We start from the raw sequence: 27372 nt of genomic DNA on the forward strand, positions 1-27372 counted from the left end.
AGCAGCAATGTGTACTATCTACAAGATGCATTGCAGAAATTCACCAAGGCTCCTTGGACAGCACCTTCCAAACACACAATCATACCATCTAGATGATTAAGAGCAGGAGACACCCAGGGCCACCATCAGCTTCAAGTTCCCCTCCAAGCTACTCACTATCCTGATATCACCATTCCTTCAGTGTTGCTAGGTCAAAAGCCTAGATCTCCTTCCCTAATGGCATTGTGGATCTATCTATAGCACATGGACTACAGCTCACCATAACCTTCTCAAGGTCAACCTTGACTCTGCTCCAGCCAACAATGCTCACTTTCCATGAATGAATAAAAAACTCATAGGGTCCAATTCTCAAGCTGGCCAATAACTCAGAGGGTGGTGTTCTATTCAACTTTGGGATGCATCCAAACATTCATCCAGTCAAGCATAAATTTCACCATTTTTCTTCCAAAATATCACTTTACTCCCTCCCTGCATCATCTTTGCCCACGTTAACTTCTTGCCTCATTCTCTTTCAATCAGCTGCCTTCCTACTGGCCCTCCAACCGCAACCGAAGCAAAATCCAACTCATTCCACAACACATCACCCTTGCCCTATTGCAAATCTCACCCATCTATCACCTCTGTCTTTGTTAACCCCCACTGACTTGCCTCCCCCTGAATTATGTATCAATGAAAAGTACTTTCACACAACAAGGCACTGATTCATTTTTCTGAAGAAGGGTCTAGGCCGGAAACGTCAGCCTTCCTGCTCCTCTGATGCTGCTTGGCCTGCTGTGTTCATCCAGCTCTACACCTTGTTATCTCAGATTCTCCAGCATCTGCAGTTCCTACTATACTTGATGTGCAGCTTTGTTCTCCTATCTTCCGGTCTTGCTTTTTATTACAGCAGCTTTTATTACTTCCTTTCCTTAATTTTACTTCCTGTCCTATATCACTTGATAAACTAGGTTAAACCCACCACAACAGCAATCACCCTGTGATTACTTTGTGTCCCAGACATGTTAAATGTCCAGCTTGTACAGTTCCATCTATCCCAGATGTATCCCAATGCTTCAGAAATCTAATTCCCTCATCCCTACTCTAGTTGTCCAGTCAGATATTCAATCAATGGATCCTCCAGTCTTTATGTTGACTAGCATGTGGCAATGAGAATATTCTTGAGATTATTGCTCTTGAGCTCCTGTTTTTTTTTTTATTTCATAACTACCTCCCTGAAATGTACCTTCAGTACTTCACCCCTCTTCCTATTTAAATTGTTGATATCAATGTGGACTATGACTCCTGGCTGATCCTCCTTCCCTTGAAGGATTTCTGTGCAATTAATCAAATACTTAAAAATAACATTATTTGAGAAATGAAAAATATTGAGTAGCTTAATGTGACCTCCAGATGTAAAATGTCAAAATAAATAGGCCTATCTCTGAGCTGCTTTTCTGCAATGCTAGCAGTACTATATCTTCTGTCAAACCTCAGGATAGTACTTGAAACTTAGAAAGGGAAAATCCATTTTTTACGGTGATAGAAAAGTGGAGTAAAACGAGTGGTATCTTAAAAAAAATGCACAAAATACATATTGCATTTTCAATAAATAATCCAGCAATGAAAGTAAACATTGCACAAATAAATAAAAAATATATAATTATGGTGATTACAATAAAATATTGTAAATGCATCACAAGGTAGTGCCATTCAGCTCTTACAACTGATTATTTTATGTAGTCTCTCTCTAAGCATGTGGACATAGCATGTCACAATTCTCAAGTTGATTGTCATCTGCCCACCATACTAATATGATGGTTGTCATCTGCCCACCATACTAATATGATGGTTAATGCTGTAGATAGTCTCTTTCTTAAAAAAAAAATTCACAAAAATGTAAGCATAATACCAAGCTTTACCACAGTTTGAAAAGATGCCCATTCCTTTCCCAGGCAGCAAAATAATTTACCTCACATCAAAATTTCTTAAAGTTTTATGTGTGTTTATATATATTTTATAGAATCATGGGATCATATAGCACAGAAGTTGTCATTCTGTCACTGAGTCTGGAGAAGGTCTTCCAAAGAGTAATTCAGTTATATCTATTCCCCAGCTTTTCCTCATTTGCACATTTTACTTTCAAATACTTATTCAGTTCCTTTCAAAAGATACCATTGAATTGGTTTCCAAACCTCTACCCAGCAGTGCATTCCAAATCGTAACTTGTTAGGTAAAACAGTTTTTCTTCATGTCATTTTGGTTCTTAGGCAATTAATGTAAATCTGTACCCTCTGCTTATCAAATCTTAATTTATCAGTTCTGAGGAAGGGTCACTGGACCCAAAATGTTAACTCTGATTTTTGTCTACAAACCTGCTGAGCTTTTCCAGCTACTTCTGTTTTTGTTCCTGGTTTACGGCACCACAGTTCTTTCAGTTTTTGTTTGCTAACAGCATTCATTACTCTAAGGCAAACAATTCCAGCCTCTCCAGTTTACCTGCAGAATTGCAAACCAGTCTAGTCAATTTATTTGATCCTAGGTCCCTAGGTTCCTAAGTTCTTTCCGTCCTTCATAAAAAGGATGTTGTCCTCTTGGATCAGAGCTAATATTTTATTTAGGTTAAACATAATTTATTGACTTTTGTACTCTGTACCTCTGTTTATGAAACTCGGATCACATATATATTTTATTAATTTTTTTCTAAAACATGAAAGATTTGTGCATAAAGACTCAGAGATATCTCGTGTCCTTATACCATTTAAAATTTTACCATTGAGCCTGTAGTATCACTCCTAGTTCTACCTACCATAATGCATCACACTTTGCAATGTTGAATTTCATCTGTCGTATGCACACCCATTCCCTCAGCTTTTGTATGGCCTCTTGAAGCCCATTATTCACTTTACACTTACAAAATCACAGAATCGTTACAGCACAGAAGGATGCCATTTGACTTGTTATGTCTGCACCAGCTCTTCATAAGTGTAATAGTGCCATACTCTTGTCTTTTCTGTATGGCGCTGCATATTCTCCCTTTTCAGGTAACAATCTAATTTCCTCTTGAATACATCAGTTGAAACTCACTCCACCGCTTGTCTAGACCACTCCAGATAACATTGTGGTTGTCTTGTTCATCAAAGAAAAATTGATCTATTTTAAGTAATTGTACCCAAAACATTGTTTATGTTGCAGAAGTGATCCGATACTGCCAGAATTTAACACCACCTTTTCAGCTTTTTGGTTAATTCATTGGACATATGAATGTATTCTATGTGCTTTATTCAACTATGTGGACTGGATGGCCTCCTTCCATAGAGTAAATGACTCTAGGGCATTTCAGGGGCGGGGTAACCAGAAAATGTTTGTTATTTTGTTAACTTATTTCTGTAGTGTTTTTATTGTTTCCCATTTGATACTGGAGGAGAATACATGAATTCAACCATATGTAAATATGGAAGTAACTGTGGGCAAAAAAAAAAGTAGGAGAGAAATATGGTCAATTCTAAGTAATGAATTCAAATCAATATAGTGTATGGGTGCCTTGTATACATTAATGAAAATAAGTGAAAACAATGTAGAATTTAGTTTTAATCATTAAAATGCCACATACTAGAATTAAGAAAAACAACTCCAAACTGTTAGCTAGAGCATTTTTTGTGAAGGGAGTTTAATTTTTAAAGTTCATCAGGCCTGGCAGAGAGAGAAACAGCCAATGTTTCAAATTCAGTGCAGGAATAACCGCACGTTCGGCTCAGAGAGTTGATTGTTTCTCTCACTGCAGGCACAATGGGCTTGCTGGCTTTCTTAAACACTCTGTCATGAGCATCCACAATACTTTACATCAACTGTAAAAACTAAAAGCAGTCACACTGTCAAAGATGACAGACCTTTAACAATTGGAGAAAGATTATTATAAGTAACCAAGATTGTAATAAATCTGTTCATCCAGAAAGGGTTTTTTAATCTTGTTTCACTACTGTTAGAAATCACACCATTGATTTTCAAAATGTGCTTTTAGACATTCCATACAAAATGATCAATCCATTACACAAGGAGTGCAATTGCTGCCTTAATGGATGAATGAGTGTTTGCAGTATAAAAACTTACAAGCAGCTGTTCCATTCCAATTTGTAGCAATACTTCACTAGGTATGCACTCAGATTTCATGAAAATATTGCAAATGTTTGGTCTATGAAGACATTACTTTGCCTATTAAACATGGCAATGAAGAAAGCTAACTTCCCACTGCATTTCTAAATATGCCAGATGTGTTTTTAAAGGGCATAATTGAAACTTATTGTCAAGTTATCTATTGTGTAAATTGTGCTTCACATGTACGTGAAGAAAATAAATGCATAAAAGCAATGTAGTAGTAATCAGTACCTTTTTTTTCTTTTTTAGAGAGGAAATCACTTTCTGTTTAATTTTTCATTTTAAATATAATTTTAGTGATAAATAATGTATTGCAATTTGCATCACTTGGATTTTGCGTGTAAAGTCACAATGTTTAAACTTAACTATGTAGCTCCATGTTCATAATCAACTGGAAATCTAAATAAAAAGTCTCAAATGTTTTCACATGGAATTCCTCAGACAGCATTACAGCAATAGTGTGCTCCATGTATTTTATGCTGCTGTGCTGTTGGAAGATTCCGTCTTTCAGCTGAGGTGTTAAATCTATCCTCACCGGTCAATGTAAAAGATCTCATGGCACTATTTCATAAAGGAACAGCATAGTTAATTATTCCCAGTGTTTTGGCCATTGTTCATCCCTCAATCAATATCACAAAAACAAATGATCTGGTCATTTTCACATTACTGTGTAAGGGACCTTGCCATGCCTAGATTGGCTGCTGCATTTAGTTTATTACTGGAGGGGCTTGTCATATATTGTCCAACTAAAAACTGGCATCTTGTGATTTGAATTGAGTGCTGCCATGAATCCTCCTTTCTACTGATTTAAATAGCATTTCACTAAGTTAGTCAGTTCCTGATATGGTCGATCCTCTTTCCTCAATATTTTTAATCAACATCTTCAGTCACACCTTTGGAGCAGGAATAATTTTCTTTTCATGGGATGCGGGCATCACTGGTTTAGCCAGTACTTATTGTGCATTCCTAATTGCCCAAAGGGCAGTTCACAGTCAACCACATTACTTTGGGTCTGGAGTCACATGTAAGCTGGACCAGGTAAGGGTGGTAAGGGTGGCAAATGCCTTTCCTGAAAGGGCTTTAGGGAACATTGAATTCAAATTTCACCATTTACTATGGTGGAATTTGAATCTATGTTCTCAGAATGTTGGTTTTGGATTATTAGTCCTGTGACGGTACCACTACACCAATACCTCCCCAGAACTATGCCACAGTACTGTCCAATCCTCTAAATATTTTCTAGTCAACCTGTTCCGAGATGGCTCAGTTTTAGGGTTATTATTACTGTGTCACAAGTGCCCTAATTAGCAATGACTGTAGTAATTAGACACTATTGAGTCTTAAGGAAAAGTGGCATTTGCCTTAACAACAAGATATGGTTTATTCCGTGATAGCAATTGAAACAATTCGCATTGATTAGATAGGCATAATTACAGAGACAGTTAAGAGCCAAAGAAGATGCATCTACCTCCATTAGGATCTCGTGTTTCTTTTCCATTCAAAGCCTGTGTGACATCCCCAAGTGGGCAGTTTCAAATCTTTCAAACCATAACTTTATACAACAGAGCTGAAATTCAAAACTAACTTCTTTGACTGTAAAGTGCTTTGAGATGTCAAGTGTTCATGCAAAGCACTATGCTTTGCATGACCATATATCTCACGGTTTTCTTTTTTTTGTTCTCGAAGTGGCTCCTGCTTGTTCTATATAACTACCTGTAATTTAGTAGTTCATATCATGTGATCTGTTTTGAGACATTTAAGTACAAAAAGAGATATTGCTATTTCAAGAAAATTTTTTTTCTGCATGCAAAGATCCTTTGCAGATATTTTTACAGCTAGTGTTGAAATTTGCACTGCTGGTATTTGCATTACATAAACATCTGATAATCTAGTAATGAGAAGGGTCACTGGACTCAACATAAACACTGCTTTCTTTCTGTAGATGCTGAAAGACCTACTGAGTTTCTTCAGTACTTTGTTTTTGTTTGTTTCAGACTTCCAGCATCCAAGGTTCTTTGTTTTATTTATTTGATAATCTTTGATAAGCAATATAAAATATTTAATTTCTTTTCACTAAATTTCAAGAAAGTTGAAAGCAAAATGTTTGATTCCTTAAAAGGTGTCTTTTTTGAACAGCATTGTTTATTGCACTGTTTTAATGAAGATCTGTAGCTCAGGTTATGGTTGGAGTTGTTGGTTAGTTTGCTGAGCTGACTGGTTTTCATACAAATGTTTTGTCTCCCTTCTAGGTGACATCATCAGCGCTGTGTAGCCTCTGTTGAATGGCTGTTGTTCTGTCCCGCTCTGAATTTATATGGTTTGATCTGTCATGGTGGGCAGTCTTGTTTCTGGTTTTGTACCATAGTTGTATGCAGATGGGGTCTATTTCAACATGTTTGTTAATTGAAAACCAGGCTTCCAGGAATTCTCGTGCTTGTCTTTGTCTTGCTTGTCTTTGAGAGTAACTGACAAAGTGTGACTATTGGTTTGTGTGTTATCCTTATTGCAAGAGGTCGTAAGAGTCTTGTAGTCAGTTCTGATGTGTTTTCAACATACGGTAGGGTGGCCAGCGTGTTGTGGTGTACTGTGTCTTCTTGGTGTTGCTTGTTTGCCAGGCATCGGCGGGTGAAGCTGTTAGGATAATCATTGTTTGCAAAGACTCTGTATAGGTTTGCACTTCATTTTTGCACAGCTCTAGGGTGTTGCAGCAAGTTATTGTTTGTTTAAACGGAGTCTTGACACAGCTCCGTTTGTGAACGCTGGTGTGGTTACTGCTGTAATTCAGGATTTGGTTTGTGTTTGTAGTCTTTCTGTATACCCTGGTAAGGAATTTCCCATTGTTCATTTGTTCCACCATTACATCTAGAAACGGGAGTTGATTGTTGTTCTCTTCTTCCCTGGTGAACTTGATCCCAGTAAATATGCTGTTAATAAGACAGTGTGTTTCATTTAACTTTGCTCGTCTAATAATCATGAAGGTTTCGTCCACGTATCTAACCCATAGTTTCAGCTGAATCTGGGGGAGGGCTGTGCATTCCAGTCTTTGCATAAAAGCTTCCGCTATGAGCCCCGAGATGCGTGAACCCATGGGTGTTCCATTAATATGTTCATATACCGGGCCGTTTGAGACGAAGTGTGTGATAAGGCATGGGTCTAGAAATTTTAGCATGTTGTCCTTGCTGATGGTTTCATTGGAGGTTTGTGTTTTTGGATTGACCAGTAGTGTGGACAAACAAACAACACCAAGAAAATACTGTACACCCCAACACACTGGCCACCCAACCCTATGTTAGAAACACATCAGAACTGACTACAAGACTCCTACGACCTCTTGGAATAAGGATAACACACAAATCAACAGCCACACTTCACCAGTTACTCTCAAAGATGAGAGACCCCATACCCAAAATGAGCAGGACAAATGTGATATATAAATTACAATGCAGCGAGAAACACTACATAGGACAGACAGGCAGGAAACTCGCCACCAGGAGATATGAACACGGACTCATAGCAAAACGGCACGACCAACTCTCCCTCGTTTCAATACACTCCTACACAGAAGGACATCAGTTTGACTGGGACAAAGTTACAGTACTTTGACAAGCAAGACAAAGAGAAGCACGAGAATTCCTGGAGGCCTGGTTTTCGACCACCGATGCAATTAACAAACATGTTGAAATAGACACCATCTGCATACCACAATGATACAAAACCGTAAGCAAGACAGTCCGCCATGACAGACCGGGCCATATTAAATTCAAAGTGAGACAGAACAACAGTGCATCAACAGACGCTACACAGCACTGACAATGTCACCTAGAAGGGAGACAAAACATTTGCATGAAAACCGGTCAGCTCGGCAAACCAACCAACCACTTCATTGTTTATTCTGTTCCCCATCAGCCACTCATCAAATTGTGCTGCATGACACAAAGCAGCTAGTAAAAGATTATGATATAATCTCAGTACTCTAGTGACTTTTAGAAATCATTGATGATTAAAATGTTGTTGTGGAATTTGTCATGGAGATGCATTTTTATACAGTAATTGAAGATAGTTGTTTAATTGCTAAAACTATGCCTTTATCACATAATTTAATTATCAGAGCACTTGCATGCAGGTTTTGCATGTCAATTAAATGTCTTTTGCTGCAGTGAATATGCAGCCAGAATTCAAGTGAGAATAGCAAAGAGATATAAACATTAACCGGAAATGTGACTAGTTATGTTTCAATCAAAAGAAAATTTAATATACTGAAGGGGACTATATTTAAATGCAGTGACATACTTAAATTTCTGGAAATATGAAATGGGTCAATCAGCATCAATAGGCTAGAACCTTGTACTTTATTCAAGCTACATTATTATTTGTATTTTCCATCATTTGTAGATTTTTCTTTAGATATACAATCACATGCAGTAACAATTGTGTTGTGATATATTACAAGTTAGTGTTGTGGACAGTTCTCAGGACAGTGAATATGGAGCACCTTGTGAATGCAGTCTCAATTATGAGAAGGCATTGCAGCTTTTGATTTCATTCATCTCAACTCCCAGGGAAACAGGGTACAGAACTAAAACAATCTGATTGTTTTGAATCTGACATTTTCCACTAATATCTGTCATAATGGTCTTCTGTAACTGTTATTAAAAGTTGCATTAACAGTACCAGAAATTGTTGTATTGTGCTGGAGGCACATGATGTTTTCTAGCTCTGTAATATTGGCATTGTCAGCTAGAAGGATAAAGGCAGCCGATGTATGGTAGCACTACCATACACGAGTTCCCCTTCAAACTACACACCATCCTGACTGGAACTATGCTGTTGTTCCTTCACTGTCACTACATCAACATCTTGGAACTCCCTTCCTTATGGAACTGTTAGTGCACTTGCACAGGATGGCCTACTACAGTTCAATAACCTGGCTCCCCCAGCTTGTTAAGGGAAATTGCCTGTTATGCCCATATCCTGCACAATTTTAAAGAAACCCTCTGGAAGAAGAATTTTTTCCCCATCTCTTAAATTTGGACACTCCTTATTTGTAAGCAGTTAGCTGGTTCCTGATATCTCTGTAAAGGAATTATCATGTCAGCATCTACTCTGCCAGCTCTCAAGAGTCCTAAATGTTTCGATAGTATCACCTCTCATTTTTTCTCGGCTTTAGACAACATAGACCCACGCTGTGCAACCTTCCCTCTTAAGGCAGTCCCTTTATCTGAGGAATCAGCCTATTTAATTTTCTCTAAACTGATCCCAATGAATACACATCCCTCCTTAAGTAAGGAGACCAAAACTCTACAAAAAAACTTTGTGTGGTCTCAGCAATGCACCATGTAGCAAGACGTCGCTACTTATTTACTTCATCCCCTTATAATATACCTCTTGAAATGATGAAAATAAAAGCAAAATATTGTAGTGCCAAGAGTCTGAAGAAAAGCGAAGTGCTTGAAATAATTGGCAGGTCTGGCAGTGTGTGCAAAGACAGATAGAGTTAATGCTTCAAGTTGACTGTGATTCTTTGTGAAATATTTAACAGTCAGTTGTATTGTAGACTAAAGTTGGTAAATTACTGAATCAACTGTTCTTTGTCATCTCGTCAGATTCAGAAATCCCGGAACAAACAGCTACGTGAACTGTTCCCAGATGGATTTGGCATCCATCACGCTGGAATGTTACGTCAAGACCGGACTTTGGTTGAAAACTGCTTTTCACATGGACACATAAAAGTGTTGGTGTGCACAGCTACATTGGCCTGGGGTGTCAATCTTCCTGCGCATGCTGTCATCATCAAGGTAAAGTCATTGAGAACCAATTTCTATTTGGTTACATTAAAACATTGTTATTAACAAATCTAATACAAGTTTCTAATTTTGAATTCTCAAATTAAATGGTTTATTTCTGTTATTCAGCATAGAATTCTTGCCAATGATCAGTAAGATAGGTGAGGCTACAAAGAGTTTGGTAGTGCCAGGCAGAATGTTCTGCTGAAAGTGCAAGTGAGTAGGCAGGCATTCACCGGATCCTCCGGGTTTTCAGACTTTCTGGTGAAAGTATGTTTTGTCTCTATGATTGTCTCATCTAGCAGCACCATTGTGCAAAGTGTGGTATCATCTACCTGGGTGTGTTTCCACAATTTGTTTTTGCTGAACATTCCATGCTGGCCTCTCACAGCTGGCCTTTTTCTTCTTTATTCATTAACAGGATGAGGGCGTCTCTGGCTAGGCAGCATTTATTGCCCATCCCTAATTGCCCAGAGGGCAGCTCAGAGTCAACCACTTGGCTGCCGGTCTGGAGTCACATGTAGGCCAGACCAGATAAGGATGGCAGTTTCCTTCCCTAAAGGACATTAGTGAGCCAGGTGGATTTTTCTGACAATCGACAACCGGTTCATCGTCATCATTAGATTGTTAATTCCAGATACTTTATTGAATTCAAATTCCACCATCTGCTGTGGCAGGATTCAAATCCAGGTCCTCAGAATGTTGTCTGGGTTTCTGGATTAACAGTCCAGCGATAATACCACTAAGTCATCACCTCTCCCTATCTGACAATATGAGCTTTGTCATTGAGCTAATAGGCCTCTCCTTGCTCCTCCTCATTCTTGGTTTCTTGCCAAGCCCTGTTTGAACCAGCCATGGCAGAAGCAGTTGGTGATTGTGACTTCTGTTACCATCTTCCATACCTTTATCACTAACCTGTGTAAGTGTATCCACAAAGGTCATAGAGATGCTTTAGGAGATGCAGCATGAAAACATGAGAAAGATGTTTATCTGCATTGGCAATATGACAAGCTCTCTTGAACTTTTCCAAAGGCAATAGGCTAGGCAGAAAAATATCGCTGAACTTTTTCAGAGCTAGTGGGCAGGTGGTGGCCAAGTAATATTATCATTAGACTATTAATCTAGAAACTCAACTAACGTTCTGTGGACCCAGACATGGATCCCAACATGGCAGGAATTTGAATTCAGTAAAAAGAAATAATGGAATTAAGGATCGACTGATGACCATCAGACCATTGTCAATTTTCAGAAAAACCCATTTGGTTCACTAATGTCCTTCAGGGAAGGAAATCTGCCATCCTCACCTGGTCTGGCCTACATGTGACTCCAGACCAATCGCAATGTGGTTGATCTCAGCTGTCCTCTGCCACTCAGTTGTAACAATTGCTATGAAGTCTGGACAAAGAAATGAAACTGGACAGGCCACCTGGCATCGACTTAGGCACCAGAAACATCAAAAGCAAACACAGCCTTGTGGACCCTGCTATGTTCTGCTTACTAACATCTGGTGGTTGGTGCCAAATTAGGAGAACTGTCTAACAGACTCACTGAGCAACAGCCTGACATAGTCATGTTCACGGAATCATACATTACGGACAATGTCCTAGACACCACTATCATCATCCTTGAAAATGTCCTGTCCAACTGGCACAACAAACCCAGAGTAATTCGTACTCCTCCATGTTGAACAACACAAGAAGGAGGGACTGAAGATGGCAAGGATACAGTATGTGTTCTGGTTGGGGGATTTCAATTTCCACCACCATGAGTGGCTGCATTACTACTGAATGTATTTTTCACGTTGATTCTGTCACTGTAATATTGACATTGAGCATATTTATAGGCAAAACATGTTACACTGTGGCCACTGGTGATCTCAAGCTCCAATTAATGCAAATTTGTGGGCAGAACCCCTGAAATTAAAGTTATCACAATTTAATGTAATAAATTTTAGCCATGTTTTGAAAAATCTGAAATAATTGAGACTGTTTTGCTTGAAAGGAAATTGCATTCAATTCTGATTTTGTAATCAATTCCCTTCAATGATTGACATGACAAAGTCTACCCACTTCCATCCATAACAACAATCACCTTTCCCAACCTGCTACTGTGACACTCATCATGTGTGGCTTACCTGCAGAACCAGCTATTCATGGCAAGATCATAGGACAGGATCATATTGCAGTTTGTGACATCACTCAGCCGCTGGTCTTGCTGCAGCTTGGCCTCATAATTCCCGCCTTTTATCCTCCCGCTATGACGAGTTAATTTCTTACAATAAACCTGAGTTAAAGCACCTCTGCCTGCATTTCTGCACAAATTTCCACCCTGAAGCAAACTTCAAATTGTAGTCAGTCAGCAATTCACTTTGGCCTTCGTTGCATTCTGCTGAGGCCCCATATTGACTATGTTCCTTACTCTGGCCTACAAACGCATAACATTTAGTTTATCCAAAAACTCTTGCGAGTAGTCATTCCCAAATCAAGCCATGTTGACCTATTATTCCTGTTTTTGTAGACCTACATTCACTCCAAGGTTTCAATTTAAAATTGTCATCCTGTATTTAATTCTGTTAATAGCTCTGTAGCTATTGCTGTAGCTTCATCCAGCTGTTCATGCTTCTCAGTACACACCGCCACACACAATGCTTCCTTGACACATTTCTTGCACCTCCTTCTCTACCACCACCATTGCTACCACTCATGGTCAAACGTCTATACTTCACATTTACAACTTTTCTCTCTACAACCTGCTTTCTTTCCGCTCTCCTGGCTTCTTTAAGACCACATTTTTAACCAAACTTTTGAGCATCCTACCTTATAGCTTTTTCTTTGGCATGGCAATTCATTTTGTCTAATTACATCTCTGAAGTACCTGGAGATGTGTTGTTGTAAGTGCTATTTTTTTAATAAAGCTTTAATGGGAAATTGTAGAGCGTACAGGTATCCTAAAGCCAGGGGGTGTTTTACAGTACCACTGTGCGTCATCAGTAGACTAACACAGCTTTGATTATAATTACATTTTACTGCATAGCATAATGTGACACTGATTAAATATGTTTAAACCAAAAAGAGCACAAAGTTAGAAAATTTGGGTGGTGGATATCATTTGTGAATGGTCCCCACTTGCAATATTAGTTCAAACTTTTTTTTAGATCTTTAAGGAGCTCTTGAATGATGTTTTATTGAATGATGCTTTGCAATTTTTACTGCGTTGACTTTTTTTAATCCTTCAAATTCATTTCCATCATTAGAATCAAAACAAGCTTCTTTTAAAACACAGAAAGGACAAGCATTCAGCACAGAAACAAAATTACTGTTTCACCTATTCAGGGGATGAACCAACAAGTTCCATATAGTTTGAAAACGCAATAATCAGTGAACATTCTTATGTTGTGTAAACTACCCATAAAAAAATTATGTGAATTATCAGATTTAAAAAGGTGTTACCACCAATTATTTTCTTGAATTATGATTAATTTCAAGCATTGTTTTTCTTTATGTTCTGCTTTACTGAAGTGGCAATTGGAAAATATTGTGTGTGCTGATAAATGATTGAGGGAGTCTAACTCAAAGATATATTGATAGTGCCATGAATCTGCATGAACGCACAAGTTGAAATGATCATTGAGACATTCCTGGTTGACATGATAAAATCTAATCATTGTAACTCATGTATATCCATCATTACGAACCCAGCTGATTTTATTACATGACAGTCAGATCCCAGACTGAAACCCAGCCATGTTTCATTTTGGTTTCAACAAAGTGGTCTCTTACTGAGATGTAAGCACACAAGGTTGCATATTTTGTTTAAACAATAAACAGATGTTTACTAACCAAAAGAAATGAAGATATAATGGAATGAACAATGCAATATACTTATAATTCAAATCACAAATTTTTAAACAAACAGTAAAGTTATAGTCCCATTAACCCCAAAGTACTCCTCGATAAATTCAAAACAAGCATCCCTTGTACAATATCCAGAAGCACTCTCTTTAAAGTACTCATGCGAGGGAAAAAATTTGCTAACCCTTTAACAGGCATAAAGTAACTGTGAATTAACTCCTAAACTGAAAATGTTGTTGTCTTTTTCCTGGAGCTATCATACATCTGAACTTAAACGTAGCCGCTTAAAATAATCTTATAAGTGTTTTACCTGAATAATTCGGGTTTGGGACTACCTCCTTACTCGAAGGTAACCTCAGCAGCACTGCTCTTTGCAACTATCTCCATCCAATGACATCACAGAACTGCTCAAAATAATGTAATTGAACAAGTCTCTGCCTCTGAGCAATTCTGTTTCCCTTTTGCTTTAAAAAATCAAAATCTAGAAATTTCTACCAAACCTTAAAGTAAATTGGTTTGGGTAAGTTGTAAAATGGCTTGCATCCTAAGGAAAACACATCCATTGGTGCTGTCAAAGTAGCTCTGTCAGATTGTTGTACAAAGAAATCACCATGGTTTCAGCAGTACTTATAAGTTAATTATTAGCCACACAAAACCCAAACTTAAAATAAATGATACAAAAAATATATAGATTACACGATATATATCACACCACTGACCTCAGTAAAATCCCAGCCAATTGCCATAAGCACCTCCTTTGCAATGTAAATTATCAGATAAAACAGAAACAAGTGGAACTCAAAAATCAAAAGATGTTATAAGCCATAAAACAATACTATATGTCATACTTATTTCTTTCCAAGATGTACTAATGGAAAACTAAATTATTTTATGGAAATGAAAAAGTATCAATTGTAGATATTTATCATGCTATTTGTGTGTTTTTTTTCCCCACAGGGTACTCAAATATATGATGCAAAGAGGGGGTCCTTTGTTGACTTAGGAATTTTAGATGTGATGCAGATTTTTGGCAGAGCTGGACGACCGCAGTTTGACAGATTTGGTGAAGGCACAATCATCACTGCTCATGATAAACTGAGTCATTACTTAACTTTGCTGACTCAGCAGAATCCAATTGAAAGTCAGTTCCTTGCTCGTTTGGCAGACAATCTAAATGCAGAGGTAAGAGCCCTGACTCTTGGCCAGTTCTTTGTCTTTTGAGAAGTGCACTTTTTTTTTCAGATTCTCATTCATAATCATATTTTTGGTTCCAAGGTACTAGGTTCAAGTATACTCTTTCTTAGTGAATATAAGTTACATCAATGCCATCTGTCAACAGAAGTAATTCCCATTTTCTTCAAATTGTTTAACATTATTCTATACACCCCTTTCTTGTTCATTTAGCTTAGCAATTGTGCTTTCACATTGATAAATGGACAGCTACACAGCTTTTGTGTAGTTGTTTTGAAGGATCCTTATGACTAATTTAAATGACAAGAATTTTCATACACCCTAAAATGAGACCATATCATGTTATTCAACATCAGTGATGCTGTGATTGTCAGAAGGAGGCCAAATGGAATATCCACTCTACATTTCTGTCTCAATGTTTCAGTCTTGTCTGATGTACATATCATACCCCAAATAGGGTCCTGGAATCTCTTCATTCCACCAGTTGTTTAATTTCCCACCATATTCATGACTAGATGTGACATGATTGCAGAGCTTTGATCTAATCCATTTGTTGTGGAATTGGTTAGCCCTGGCCAGAGCATACTGCTTCAACTGTAGAACATGTTTGCAATCCTATGTTTTCACTACACAAGTTTGGTAAACTAATTTTAATATAAGACTGATGCTCCGTTCATGCTTTCGTGGGTTTGTCCCTTGGCTTGATGGTAATTGTAGGGAAATGTCTGGCTGAGACTTCTAGATTATGATACTGCTGTTCACGGTGTCTCAGCTGTTCTCGATCTATCCTATTTAACATGTCGATAATAGCACAGAACATGATGGAGAGTAACCTCAATGTGAAGACTGGGATTTATCTCAACAACGAACATGCAGTGGTCATTAGTACTTCTGTCATTGACGGATGCAAATGTGATAAGTAGATTGGAGAGGCTAGTTAGAGTAATTTTTTTTCTCCTCATTTTGATTCTTTCACTTCTTGGTACAAGCTCAGTCTGGTAGGCATGTGCTTCAGCATTTGGCTACTTACTTCAGTAAGCAGCAGTGATCCAGTCTTGGTCTTGGTGATGGATGTTGAAGTTCCCCAACAAGAATACATTTGGTGTCTTTGCTGCTTTAAGTTCTTTTCAACATGGAGAAGTACTGATTCATCACCTGAGGGAGGATGACCCCCTTGTCTATTTATGATCTGATGCCATGAGACTTTGTAGCATCTAGAGTCAGTGCTGACGGCTTTCTGAGCAACTCAATCCTGACCAAATACCACTGTACAACATTTCTGTTGGATCTGACCTGCTGTTGGGACAAGATGACTATTTTAACAAAGCAGACTTTGCAGGGTTGGCTTGACAGGGTGGTCTATTTGTTTTCGATGCCCCAGTGGATGCCTGATGGTATGTCCAGTTTTATTCTTCAGTTTCTGAGCAGCCTGCTGGGTCAATCAGACAGCCGTTAATTGTCCACTGCATTACTGTGCACCTGGGTTCACATGTAGACCACTCGGGACTACTAATCCAGAGCCCCGAGTTTGAATCCCTCCATGGCAGATGCTGAAATTTAAATGACACAACAAATCTGGAATTAAGAGTCTAGTGACGACCTTGAAGATGTTGTCGATTGTTAGAAAAACCCATCTGATTCGGTAATGTCTTTTTAGGAAGGAAAGTGCCATCCTTACTTGGTCTGGCCTACACTTGACTTTGAACTGCCCTCAGGACCTAACTCCCTGGACAGCAATGTCCACATCTTGTGAATGAATTTTTTAAAAATGATGAAGAGGATTTGGAAGTGATTTGTGATGATTAGTTTGGAGATTAAACTAAGTTATTGACCCTCAAATTAGAACTTGTTACTTTTCCCACTGCCATTCCAGCCTATCACTACAAACACAAGACTGTACTGTGTGAAATAAATAGACAGTAAGTGCAAGTTACTTAAACAGGTGGCATTTTTTGAAAAGGAGTTGCCTTGTGAAGTCAGCTTGAGGAAAATCTTCAATAACACAACTTGATTTATTTTCTATAAGTTGTTGAAATTAGAGGAACCTTAAATGAGACTGCACCAGTAGAGTTGTCTGTTGTATAATAGAAGTATGGGAACGATGGTGTGGTAGTAACATTAGACTGAACTCACAATGCACATGCCCAAGTTAAGTGCTTTAGGATTTCAAATGCAGTTACAACAACTGGTTGAAGATTAATTTAGTTATTAAACCTGCAATCAGAAGACTGGCCTTGGTATAAAAATAATATAGACCATTAGCAGCAACAGATTTTTGTTTGACTTGTTCATGGGACATAGGCATTTACTGGCTCGGTCGACATTTATTGCCTGTCTTTGATTACCCTGGAGATGGTGGTGGTGAGCTGCCTTCTTGATAAACGTTAGAAAGTTAGAATACCCACAATGCTGTTAGGAAAGGAGTTCCAGGATTTTGATCCAGCAACCATGAAGGAGCAGCGATATAGTTCAGACCTGCCCGGTGTGTGACTTGGAGTGGAGCTTTCAAGTAGAGGCTTTCCAATCCGCTATCCTTGGTCTTCCAGTTATTTGAAGCTGCAAGTATGAAGATACTGTCGAAAGAGCCTTGGTATGTTACTGCAGTCCATTTTGTGGATGATACACACTGTGCCATCGTAGTTGATCATGAAAGGCTTGAATATTGAAGGCAATAGATGGGTTGCTAATCAAGCAGGCTACTTTGTTGTTGGTGGTGTGAAGCTTCCTTCCTGTTTTTGGAGCTGCATCCATCTAGGCACATGGGGAGTATTCCATCACACTCCTGGCTTGTGCTTTGTAGATGGCAGACAGCCTTTGGGGAGTCAGGAGATGGGTTACTCGCTGCAGTATTCCTAGCCTCTGACCTAATTTTGTAATCACATGATTTAAATGGCTTGTCCAGTTCAGTTTCTGGTCAGCGATAAGACCCAGACTTTTAAAAGTGGAGAGTTAATGATTGTAATGTCATTGAATGAAGAAGGATAATGATCAGATTCTCTTTTGTTGGAGGTGGATGTTGCCTGACATTGCTGTGGTCTTGCCACAAATCAGTTCAGACCTGGCTGTTGCCAAGGTCAAGACCTACACATGGTCATGGATTGTTTCAATTTGAGGAGTTGCAAAATATGCTGACCATTGTGCAATAGAATAGTATGAAATAGCCTTTATTGTCAAGTGCAGTGAGAAGTTTGTAAATTCACATCTTATCGCCATCTTAGGAACAGAGTACGTAGGCACAGATGCTTTGAGTGTTTTTACAGAAAAAAAAGTTAGCATGGGAACAGTTTAAAAAATCCAGAATGATGATAGAAGTGACATAAGTACTTATGTTCCAGCCCGTCTCCAACACGAGTCCGTGCCCACCGACCCCACAACACGAGGCCACGCTGCCCGTACGTGTTGGCCTCTGTCCAGGACTTGCTCAGCTGCCATTCAGCTCTGGCCCGTGTGCTCTGCCACCGCACTGGTAATCGGCCCACTGCCACTGCGGGACTTGGCCCGTGCTCACCCAGCTTCTGCTCAGGCTCCGACCAAGACCAGTCTCCCTCGACTCTACTCTTCAGGCAGGACATGCGGAAGTTAGGGGGTTGTCAGTAAAACCGCAACAAAGAGGAGAAAAAGAAAGAAAAGGAAAAAGGGAAAGAGAACTGATGAGCTTACGAGTTCTGACTGTAGCATCTTACATCTTGATGACTCAGCTTCCCCAGCTTGGTACATCCCCAATTCTGACCTTTATGATAAAAGGATGATCACTAATGAAGCCTAAGAAACTCCCCTGAGGAACTCCTCAGAGATGTTCTGGAGTTGACATGACCAATCTCCAACAATCACAACCATCTTCCTTTGTGTTAGGTATGACTGCGACCAACAAAGAGATTTCCCATGATTCCCATTGATTCCAGTTTTTTTAGGGCTCCTTGATGTCATACTTGGTGGAAAGCTGCCTTGATGTTAGCAGCAGTTACTCTCACCTCACCTCTGTCATTCAGCTCTTTTGTCCATGTCTGGATCAAGTCTTCAATGCGGTCAGTAGCTGAGTGGTTCTGATGGAGCCCAAACTGAGCATCAGTGAGTAGGTTACTCTTTAAGTGTTGCTTGATAGCACTGTTGATGACATGTTCCATCACTTTGTTGATGACCAAGAATAGACTGATTGATAGAATGGTGTAGTGACTGGAACCAGGTAGACCTCATTGACTACAAGGTCCTTGATTGGGGTTGTTAACCTGGGCCAATCAGGAAAGCCCTGGATGACCAATATAAGCAGGGAATTAGAATCTCCTCAGTTCAGGGACTGACTCCGAGCTGGCTGGCCACAGCCAGTGTACTGTGCACAAGTAAATGAAGGGTGACTTGGTGATGGGATACTGGCCTTTGTGTGGTTATTTCAGTGGTGACGGGAGAAAACAGGATGTGCCTGAAGAACATTCACTTGCAACAATCATCTTGGAGTTGGGGTAAGTATTTCTTGTATCATGCCTTTATTTGGGAAGCTTGACTCGTCTGATCCTGATGTCGAAGACTGAGTCCAGTATGTGGAAGAATGTGATATTTTTTCCAGGCAAATGACATTGGGGCAGCTGAAAAGCAACGAGTAATCCTCTGACTGCTTGTGGACCTGCAGCATTTTTGGTTCTAAGGGGCTTAACTCTCCGAGAGGCACCAGATGCTAAAACCTTCCAAGAGTTGACAATGTTGGTTAAGAAATATTATGACCCCAAATGTCTTCTAATTCTGAGAGATGCTAGTGGTTTTATTCAGCTGTTTGAGAGCTGGGGGAATCTGTATCGGGGTTTGTGATGAGGTTGAGACAAACTGACAGAGGCATGTGATGTTGGGTTAATCCTTTTAGCTACTTCAACTTCACAGCTATCTTTTCACGTGGGGTAAAATATATTTCAACTCCATACTGTAAATTTAGGTATTTTTTTGTTAAGTCAGATCCCTCAATGGAATCTGAATCATCCTCTAAACTATTACGTTGCATTTTTTTCCTTATTCTAAGCATTTCTATAATCAAGTAATATCTTCCCAAGTTTTGTATCTTCATGTTAAAACTTTTTAAATTCCATTTTCTTTTCATTTTCTTTCTCCCTCATTTCAATTTCACTTTGTTCTTTGTCTCTTACCAGTTTAAGCTTGCTTCGTTCTATTTATCTTTCAATTTCTCTTTTTCTTTCTCTCTCTTTACATTCCATTTCTGTCATTTTTATGCTTCTCCAAGTTTTTTTTTAAATTTGAAACTCATCCATAGCTAATTCTAGTGCTGACATGTCAAATTCAGGTTAACCTCCGTTAAAACCAAAATCTCTTTAAGCTTCTTACCCTTATGGAGGCAACGGCCCAGTGGTATTATCACTGGACTGTTAATCCAGAGACCCAGGTAATGTTTGAGGACCCTAAGTTTGAATCCTGCCTCAGCAGCTGGTGGAATTTGAATTCAATCAAGAACAAAAAAAATCTGGAATTAAGAGTCTAATGATGATTGTGAATCCATTGTCGATTGCCAGAAAAATCCATCTGGTTCACTAATGTCCTTCAGGGAAAGAAACTGCCATCCTTACCTGGTCTGGCCTACATATGACTCCAGACCACACAGTAATGTGGTTGACGCTTAACTGCCCTCTGGGCAATTAGGTTTGAGCAATAAATGCTGGTCCAGCCAGTGATGCCCTTATCCCATGATGAATAAATAAAAATAAAAAAGACATCCTGCTTTCATTTCCAAGTCTAACATATGCGCTGATTCTCTGTTTAGCTTTAGTGAAAGATTTCATTGTTACACTTTCTACTCCAGGGAAAGTCATCTTGAAATTCCAACCCATGTAATATGTATCACAGCAATATTCCTGTGTCTTTGCCCAGTGCCTCCATATATTTGTTTTTAAAGATTCACAGATCTGTCTTGACTTCAAGGATTTTTAATTCTGTAAGGAGTGCCCACTTTATGATCCGAGCTTATCGTAATACTGGACAAGTCCGATCCCATTGTGAAACCTGGCTTGTTAGATTTATTTTTTCTTTAACCAGGAGCTCAGTCACTGAACATATTCAGGAGAAGCTACCAAAATACTTCTCGCAGAAGAACATAAACATTTCTTGCACAAAGAAGAAACATGAACCATAATACTCCACTTAAGAAAAAAATGAAAAGATCTGATTGCAAAAATAAAGAAATATTCATCCCTTTTATTGCAGGATATCCTTACAAGACATTTAAATATCCATGAAGAATCATGTAATCTCCACGTCACAGTTAACCCAGCTATCATTGGTTTTCTTTTGGCAAATTTCTATATTTTCACTAGATGCTGTTTTCTTCAGTTGATCTCTCTCCTTGAGACTCTTAAAACAAACTCCTAACTCAGTTGACTTTTACTTAATATAGGTGCCCTAAACTCGTGTCTTCAACACCCATGTAAGATGTCCTGCTCCCCTACACATCCAGAGTCTTCTGCTTCTGAATTGCTCTCACTGACCCCTAAGCACCTCAGGACTTCTCTGGTAGCTTTTCCTACTTGGAGGCTGATGATAACATCACATTTTCTGTTATGGGTCTCTTTTTCCCTAAATGAACCTGCTTCTGGCTTCTCTCTGGTAGACCTTCATAATGTAGGCTTCCTTTCTTTGTTATTGTTTGGTAAGCATTCTCACATCCTTTGGGTTCAGATATATCTTTTATTTCTCAATCACCTCAATCTGTGTAACAGTACTGTCATTTAATTCTATGTTGGTTATTCACCTTGTTGATTTCCAAATCTTTTAGTTTTCCTTTTTGTCACTGTTTTCTGGCTGTAGTGTCATTGGACCAATAATTCAGTCTGACGCTAATGCCCTGAGGACCCAGGTTTAAATCTCAGCATAAGTGCAATTTATATTTGTTTGATAAAATCTGGAATTGAAAATTAGTTTCATGAAACTGTCATTATGTTTAATAAGAACCCAAGTGTTTCCCAATTTCTTTCAGGAAAGGAAATCTGTCCTTGTTCAGTCTGACCTACATGTGACTCCAGATCCATAGCCATGTGAGCAGTAAATGCCCTCTAGTTCAAGAAGCTACCCATTTCGACAGTGATAAAGTATAAACGACAAATTCTGATCTTCTCCTATATCCCATGGAAGAATTAGAAAAAAATTCTTAAGCTATGAATCTATGACCTCAGGTTCCAACAAAGTTTCATGTTGTTCTAAATTATTAACTCTCTTTTCTCATTGTTTCCAACGTTTTGTTTTCACTTTACAATTTATACCTGTGTGTAGTCAAGATAAACATCTAGCATTTAAACCAACTGCAGATGTTACTGCCCTTGACAATTGGTTTACAGGGACAATGTCTTACAGGGACAGATAATTACATTGTCTGCTGTTTTAGAATTCCTTCATTGTTAGGATCAGTCTATCAGAAGGTTACATTAAGGGAAACCCCCTTTCACTGCTTTGATACCTGCAGGGTTTCTGTGTCTTTTTAAAGATATATTTCTTCATAGAAATTGAATCGAGAGGTTTACCAGCATGGTGCGTTCAATTGATATCATCAAAGACAAGCAAGCTGGGTCACTGTCAGAGCACGTACCCATCTACCATTCAGCAATCAAAAGGGAGAATGTGTTTTCATGTTAAACAAAATGAAGAAAACAATTATTGGGTATGGAGTGAACCTGGGCAGTTCCAGCCACAATTGAAACCAGAATCAGTTGTCAGGCAATGGAACAAATCTAAGTAAAAGAAAATAGTTTTTGTTCCACCAAGAGGGGATTTGAGTTCAGGAAATGATAACTATATATAATGAGCTGCCGGTGAAATAACTCCATAGAGGCCGCTATCCCATCACCAAGTCATCCTTCATTTACACCTGGAGAGTCCTTGACACTGATCCAACCTCCTCATAGCTGGCTCCTAGAGTGAACAGAACCTCTGACACTCCTGTTTATATTTGTCAGCCAGGGCTCCCTGATTGGACCAGATTAACAGCCCCAATCAGGGAACTCATATTCTGTGAGGTCCACCTGGCTGACCTCATTATAGTCACTACAGCTAGAACCAGTACAGTTATAGTAATAGCTCAGCGGTTAAATGAAAGTGACTAAAGAGTCCACTGTCCTGGATCCATGAAACTTCTAAGTTGTCTTCAAATATCGTCAATATTGGCTTGGGAGGCATCAGCGGCAGTGAGAGCTGAGTGCACGGACCTCGAGCTGTCTCAAGCCAGACCCAGGATGAGAACCTCAGGCAGGCTTAGGCCAACCTTGAGCAGGCCCAGTATGAAGGCGAGTGAGTCCCTACTTGCTCTTCTGGAGCAAGCACAGCACCTGGAATTGGCAGCTGTTACAGCAGCAAAGGCGACATCGGTGAGATAGGCCCAGGGGCAAAATATGACACCTGAGGATCAGCGACTTCATTGGTTGGGCCTGGCGCCAGTGGCAGAAAAGCATCACAGCAACATAGATGTGGTTGGCCCAGAAGTGAGGGATGCAACTCTGACATTGTTAGATCCGGCACAGAAGGCGATGAGGTGGTGGCGGAGGAATATCGGCCCAGTGCAAAGACAGCCCCTGAGGATCGGCAGTGAAGTGGTTGCAGAGGGATGACAGCGCAGGCATCGTTGACTCCGGACTGATGGTCTGTCCTCAAGCTATATCTTTTTTTTTCCTTACTCTTAATTTATTCAGAAAGCACTGTTTTGTGGTGACAAATGAAAGTTTTTCACTATATTTTGTTTTTTTACTGTGACAATAAAATGAAAATTAAAGTCATTTTGTTTTTAAGTAGATGTCCAGAACATAAAGGCTGAGAAATTGGTGATAGTTATGGTTGTATCTTACTGACTTATCAAAAGTACAAGGAAATATTAATTTATGTCAAGCCATTCATCTCATGATGCCCCTAAAAACTTCCCATTTAAAATAGTTGTGCTTGTTGGAGGTTAATCATCTCATTTCCAAGACACCAATCCTGAAATTCCTCAGGAACTCCGGATAAAGTCTGAGGTCTGACCATCTTTAGCCTAATCGTCAACAATGTTCTGAAGTGTGGTTATTCATTATTTAATCATCAATGTTCAGCACCTTTCACAATTCCTCAGCTATTGACGCAATCAGTCTCCATATTCAGCATGACCTGGATAACTTTAGGCTTGAGCAAATAAGTGGCAAGTAACATTCTTTCCATATATACCAGGCAATGTTCATCTCTAATCTAATCATCTCCTCTTCACATTCAGTGACATTTCCATTGCTGAACCCTCCACTGTCAATAACCAGAGGGTTGCCATTGACCAGAAACCAAACTGGGCCAGCTATGTACATATAAGGGCAGAGGCTGGGAATTATGCTCAACATACCTCCTGATTCCCCAAAACTTGTCCAGTGTTTACAAGGCACAAGTCAAGAGCACACTGGAAAACGACTCACCTGGATGTATGCCTCCAAAAATGCTCAAGAAGCTTGACACCATCCAGAACATTGCTTAAGGTAGAGGATGGGGTGCATTTAGTTGCCACCACCAATTCAAAATGGCGACAGTGTGTAACATCGACAAGTTGCACCACAGCATCTCACCAAGACTCCTCCTAAACCTGAAACTTCTCCAACCTTGGAAAGACAAGCCAAACAAGTGCCAAGCTAGGCTGGTTAGAAAGCCTGTCCCAGTTATCAGTCACTTCATCACAGTTATTTTAGAAATTTCCAGGCTCTCATCCTTACCTGTCACAGCCCTACAGCAAGCCCACATGGTCACTTATTGTCCATGCCAATTCATTGCCAACTGATTCCACCCACCAATACCCCATAATGCCCAATATCCTCTTTGCCACCTTTGTGGCCACTCATCCAGTATCTACCATGAGCAGAGCTCAGGATCCATGTCTAAATGAGAAAAATAAGCCCTTAATAGAATAATGCAGCTACCACTCCTACCAATCTAAGTGAAAGGTCTCCCATTCATAAGTCATTGAAAACTTTTAAATCTCAAGCCAATTAGTTAGTTTCTTATAAAATCAAACTTGTATTCAATTGCCACGTGAAAGATGTCAACTTTGAAACACACTAATGCATTGACAATGACGTAGGAAATCCCATGGGGAAATGTCAATAAACAGCTCCATTGAAAGTGCACCACGAGATGCTCCATTTTATTTTCTAGCCTGTTCCTGTCAATCAAACAGACCAGCAGAGGTTTGTTTTCTGTGACTGACATCGGCAGCTGGTATTTCTAAAGTTTAAAGAACAGGGAATTTATGGAACCTCCTATCATGTCAGTTATACAGACCTTATCCACCCTTCAAGAGTGTTTAAATCTACTGTATCAATTTGTAACTAAAGTTAAGGCCCTTGAATGAGCCAAATAATTTTGGATTTGCTTCCTGTGTGAACTGTGCCTCACCAGTTTCCCCTACTGACAAAAGTTGGATCTGTGGAAATGGTGATTGGATTTCTACTTTGAGGTTGTTGTCTGTTGCCCTCTGCGGATCAATGCCAGTGACATGCTGATTATAGTCCATACTGTTACTGCAGTCAACTTCTTTACTTATCACGCAGTCAGTTTAACATTACGGCAAAAAATTTGAGTAGTTTCAAGCAAAGCTGCCTTAGACTCACTACTGAGACTTGGATATTACCTGCAGTGGTGAGAGACAGCTGACCAGTCTTCAGCCACTCGGCTGGGTCTCTCCTTCTCCTCTGAACTCCAAGCTAAGGATCCTGCTTTGGCAATAATTGTTCCTAGGTTACGCTGCCGATGTCATAGAGTCATACAGCATGGAAACAGTCCCTTTGGGCCAACCAATCCATGCCATGCATAATCTCAAACTTAAACTAGTCCCACCTGCCTGCTCCTGGCCCATTATCCCTCCAAACTTTTTTTATTCATGTAGTTTTCAAATGTCTTTTAAAAGTTGTAATTTTACCTGCATCCACCACTTCCTCAGGAAGCTCATTCCGCATATGAACCACATTCTGTGTTTAAAAAAAATCTCCATCATGTCTTTTTTAAACCTCCCTCCTCTCACCTTAAAAAATATACCCCGTAGTCTTGAAATCCCCCATTCCAGGGAAAATAAATCTGCCATCAACCCTATCTATACCCCTCAATTTTAAAAACCTCTAAGGTCACCTCTCAACCTCCTATGCTCCAGTAAAATAGTCTATACGTGACACAAATGTCAAAGAATCATGTTCCTGAACCCCTAGATCCCTCTGTTCTAAGTATTACCCATGGGCCTACCATTAATTGTCTAAGTCCTGACCCTGTGTGTTTTATAAAATGCAATATCTTGCATTTATCCAAATTGAACACCATCTGCCATTTTTCAGCCCATTGACCTCTTTGATCTAGATCTTTTGTAACCTTAGAAAACCCTCACTGTCCACTACACCATCAATATAGGTGTCGTCCTCAAACTTACTAACTATGCCATCTATATTCTCATTGGAACCATTTTGTATAAATGACAAACAAAAGAGGACCCAGAACCAATCCCTGTGGAATACTGCTGGTGACAGGCCTCCAGTCCAAAAAGCAGCCTTTTACTACCATCTCTGTCTCCTGCATTAAGCCATTAATGTATCCATTCGGCAAGCTCACCCTGAATCCCATGTGACCTAACTTTACTAATTAGTCTACTATGTGGCATCTTGTCAAAGGCTTTACTAAAATCCAAGTAAACAACAATTACTGCTCTGGCCTCATCAATCTATTTGGTAATTTCCTCAAAAAACTTTATCAAGTTTGTGAGACACGATTTTCCTTGCACAAAATCATACTGACTATCCCTAATCAATTTTTGCCTTCTAAATGTTTATAAATCCTATCGTTTAGAATCACCTCCAGCATCTTACCCACAACCAAAGTCAAACTCACAAGTCTATAGTCCCCCAGTTTTTTCTGACACCCCTTAAACAAAGGTACGACATTAGCCATCATCCAGTCATCAGGCACCTCACCCGTAGTTATCGATGATGTAAATATTTCTGCAAGGGGCCCTGCAAATTCTTCCCTTACTTCACACAATGTTCTGGGATATGTTAGATCAGGTTCTGGAGATTTATCCATCTTTATATTCTTTAAGTCATCCAGAACCACCTCTTCTGTAATGTGAACTGTTTTTAAAACATCAGTATTAATTGCCCTGCGTTCTCTAGCCTCCATTTCTTTCTCCACAGTAAAAACTGATGTGAAATATTCATTTAGTATCTCTCCTACCTTCCAGGGGTTCAAGACAAAAATGAGTTGTCTTAAAAATGCTAATGCACTACCGTCTGAGAGAAGAAATCAATTCTCATCTCTGTCTTAAATGTACAATCCCTTTTTCTGAGATTATATCCTCGATACTGAATTTATTTTACTACTTTAATTTGCTAACTGTGTTCACAGTATATGTTATTCTGTGTGGCTTCTAATGAAGTGTTTCTGTCTTCCCG

The 27372-nt window shown here is 39.3% G+C and overlaps 1 protein-coding gene across 2 annotated transcripts in view; it reads left to right on the top strand.

The window, feature by feature from the left end:
• The window catches only part of ascc3 (activating signal cointegrator 1 complex subunit 3), a 494022-nt gene that overhangs the window by 270006 nt on the left and 196644 nt on the right, over nt 1–27372 (top strand). For both annotated transcript variants that reach the window (XM_048596924.1, XM_048596923.1), the window contains exons 15-16: nt 9735–9926; nt 14723–14947. In XM_048596924.1, the coding sequence (XP_048452881.1) occupies nt 9735–9926; nt 14723–14947 (417 nt within the window). The remainder of the gene's footprint in view (nt 1–9734; nt 9927–14722; nt 14948–27372) is intronic.

The sequence above is a fragment of the Rhincodon typus genome, chromosome 5 (assembly GCF_021869965.1).
Source record: "Rhincodon typus isolate 14 chromosome 5, sRhiTyp1.1, whole genome shotgun sequence".
Taxonomy (NCBI): domain Eukaryota; kingdom Metazoa; phylum Chordata; class Chondrichthyes; order Orectolobiformes; family Rhincodontidae; genus Rhincodon; species Rhincodon typus.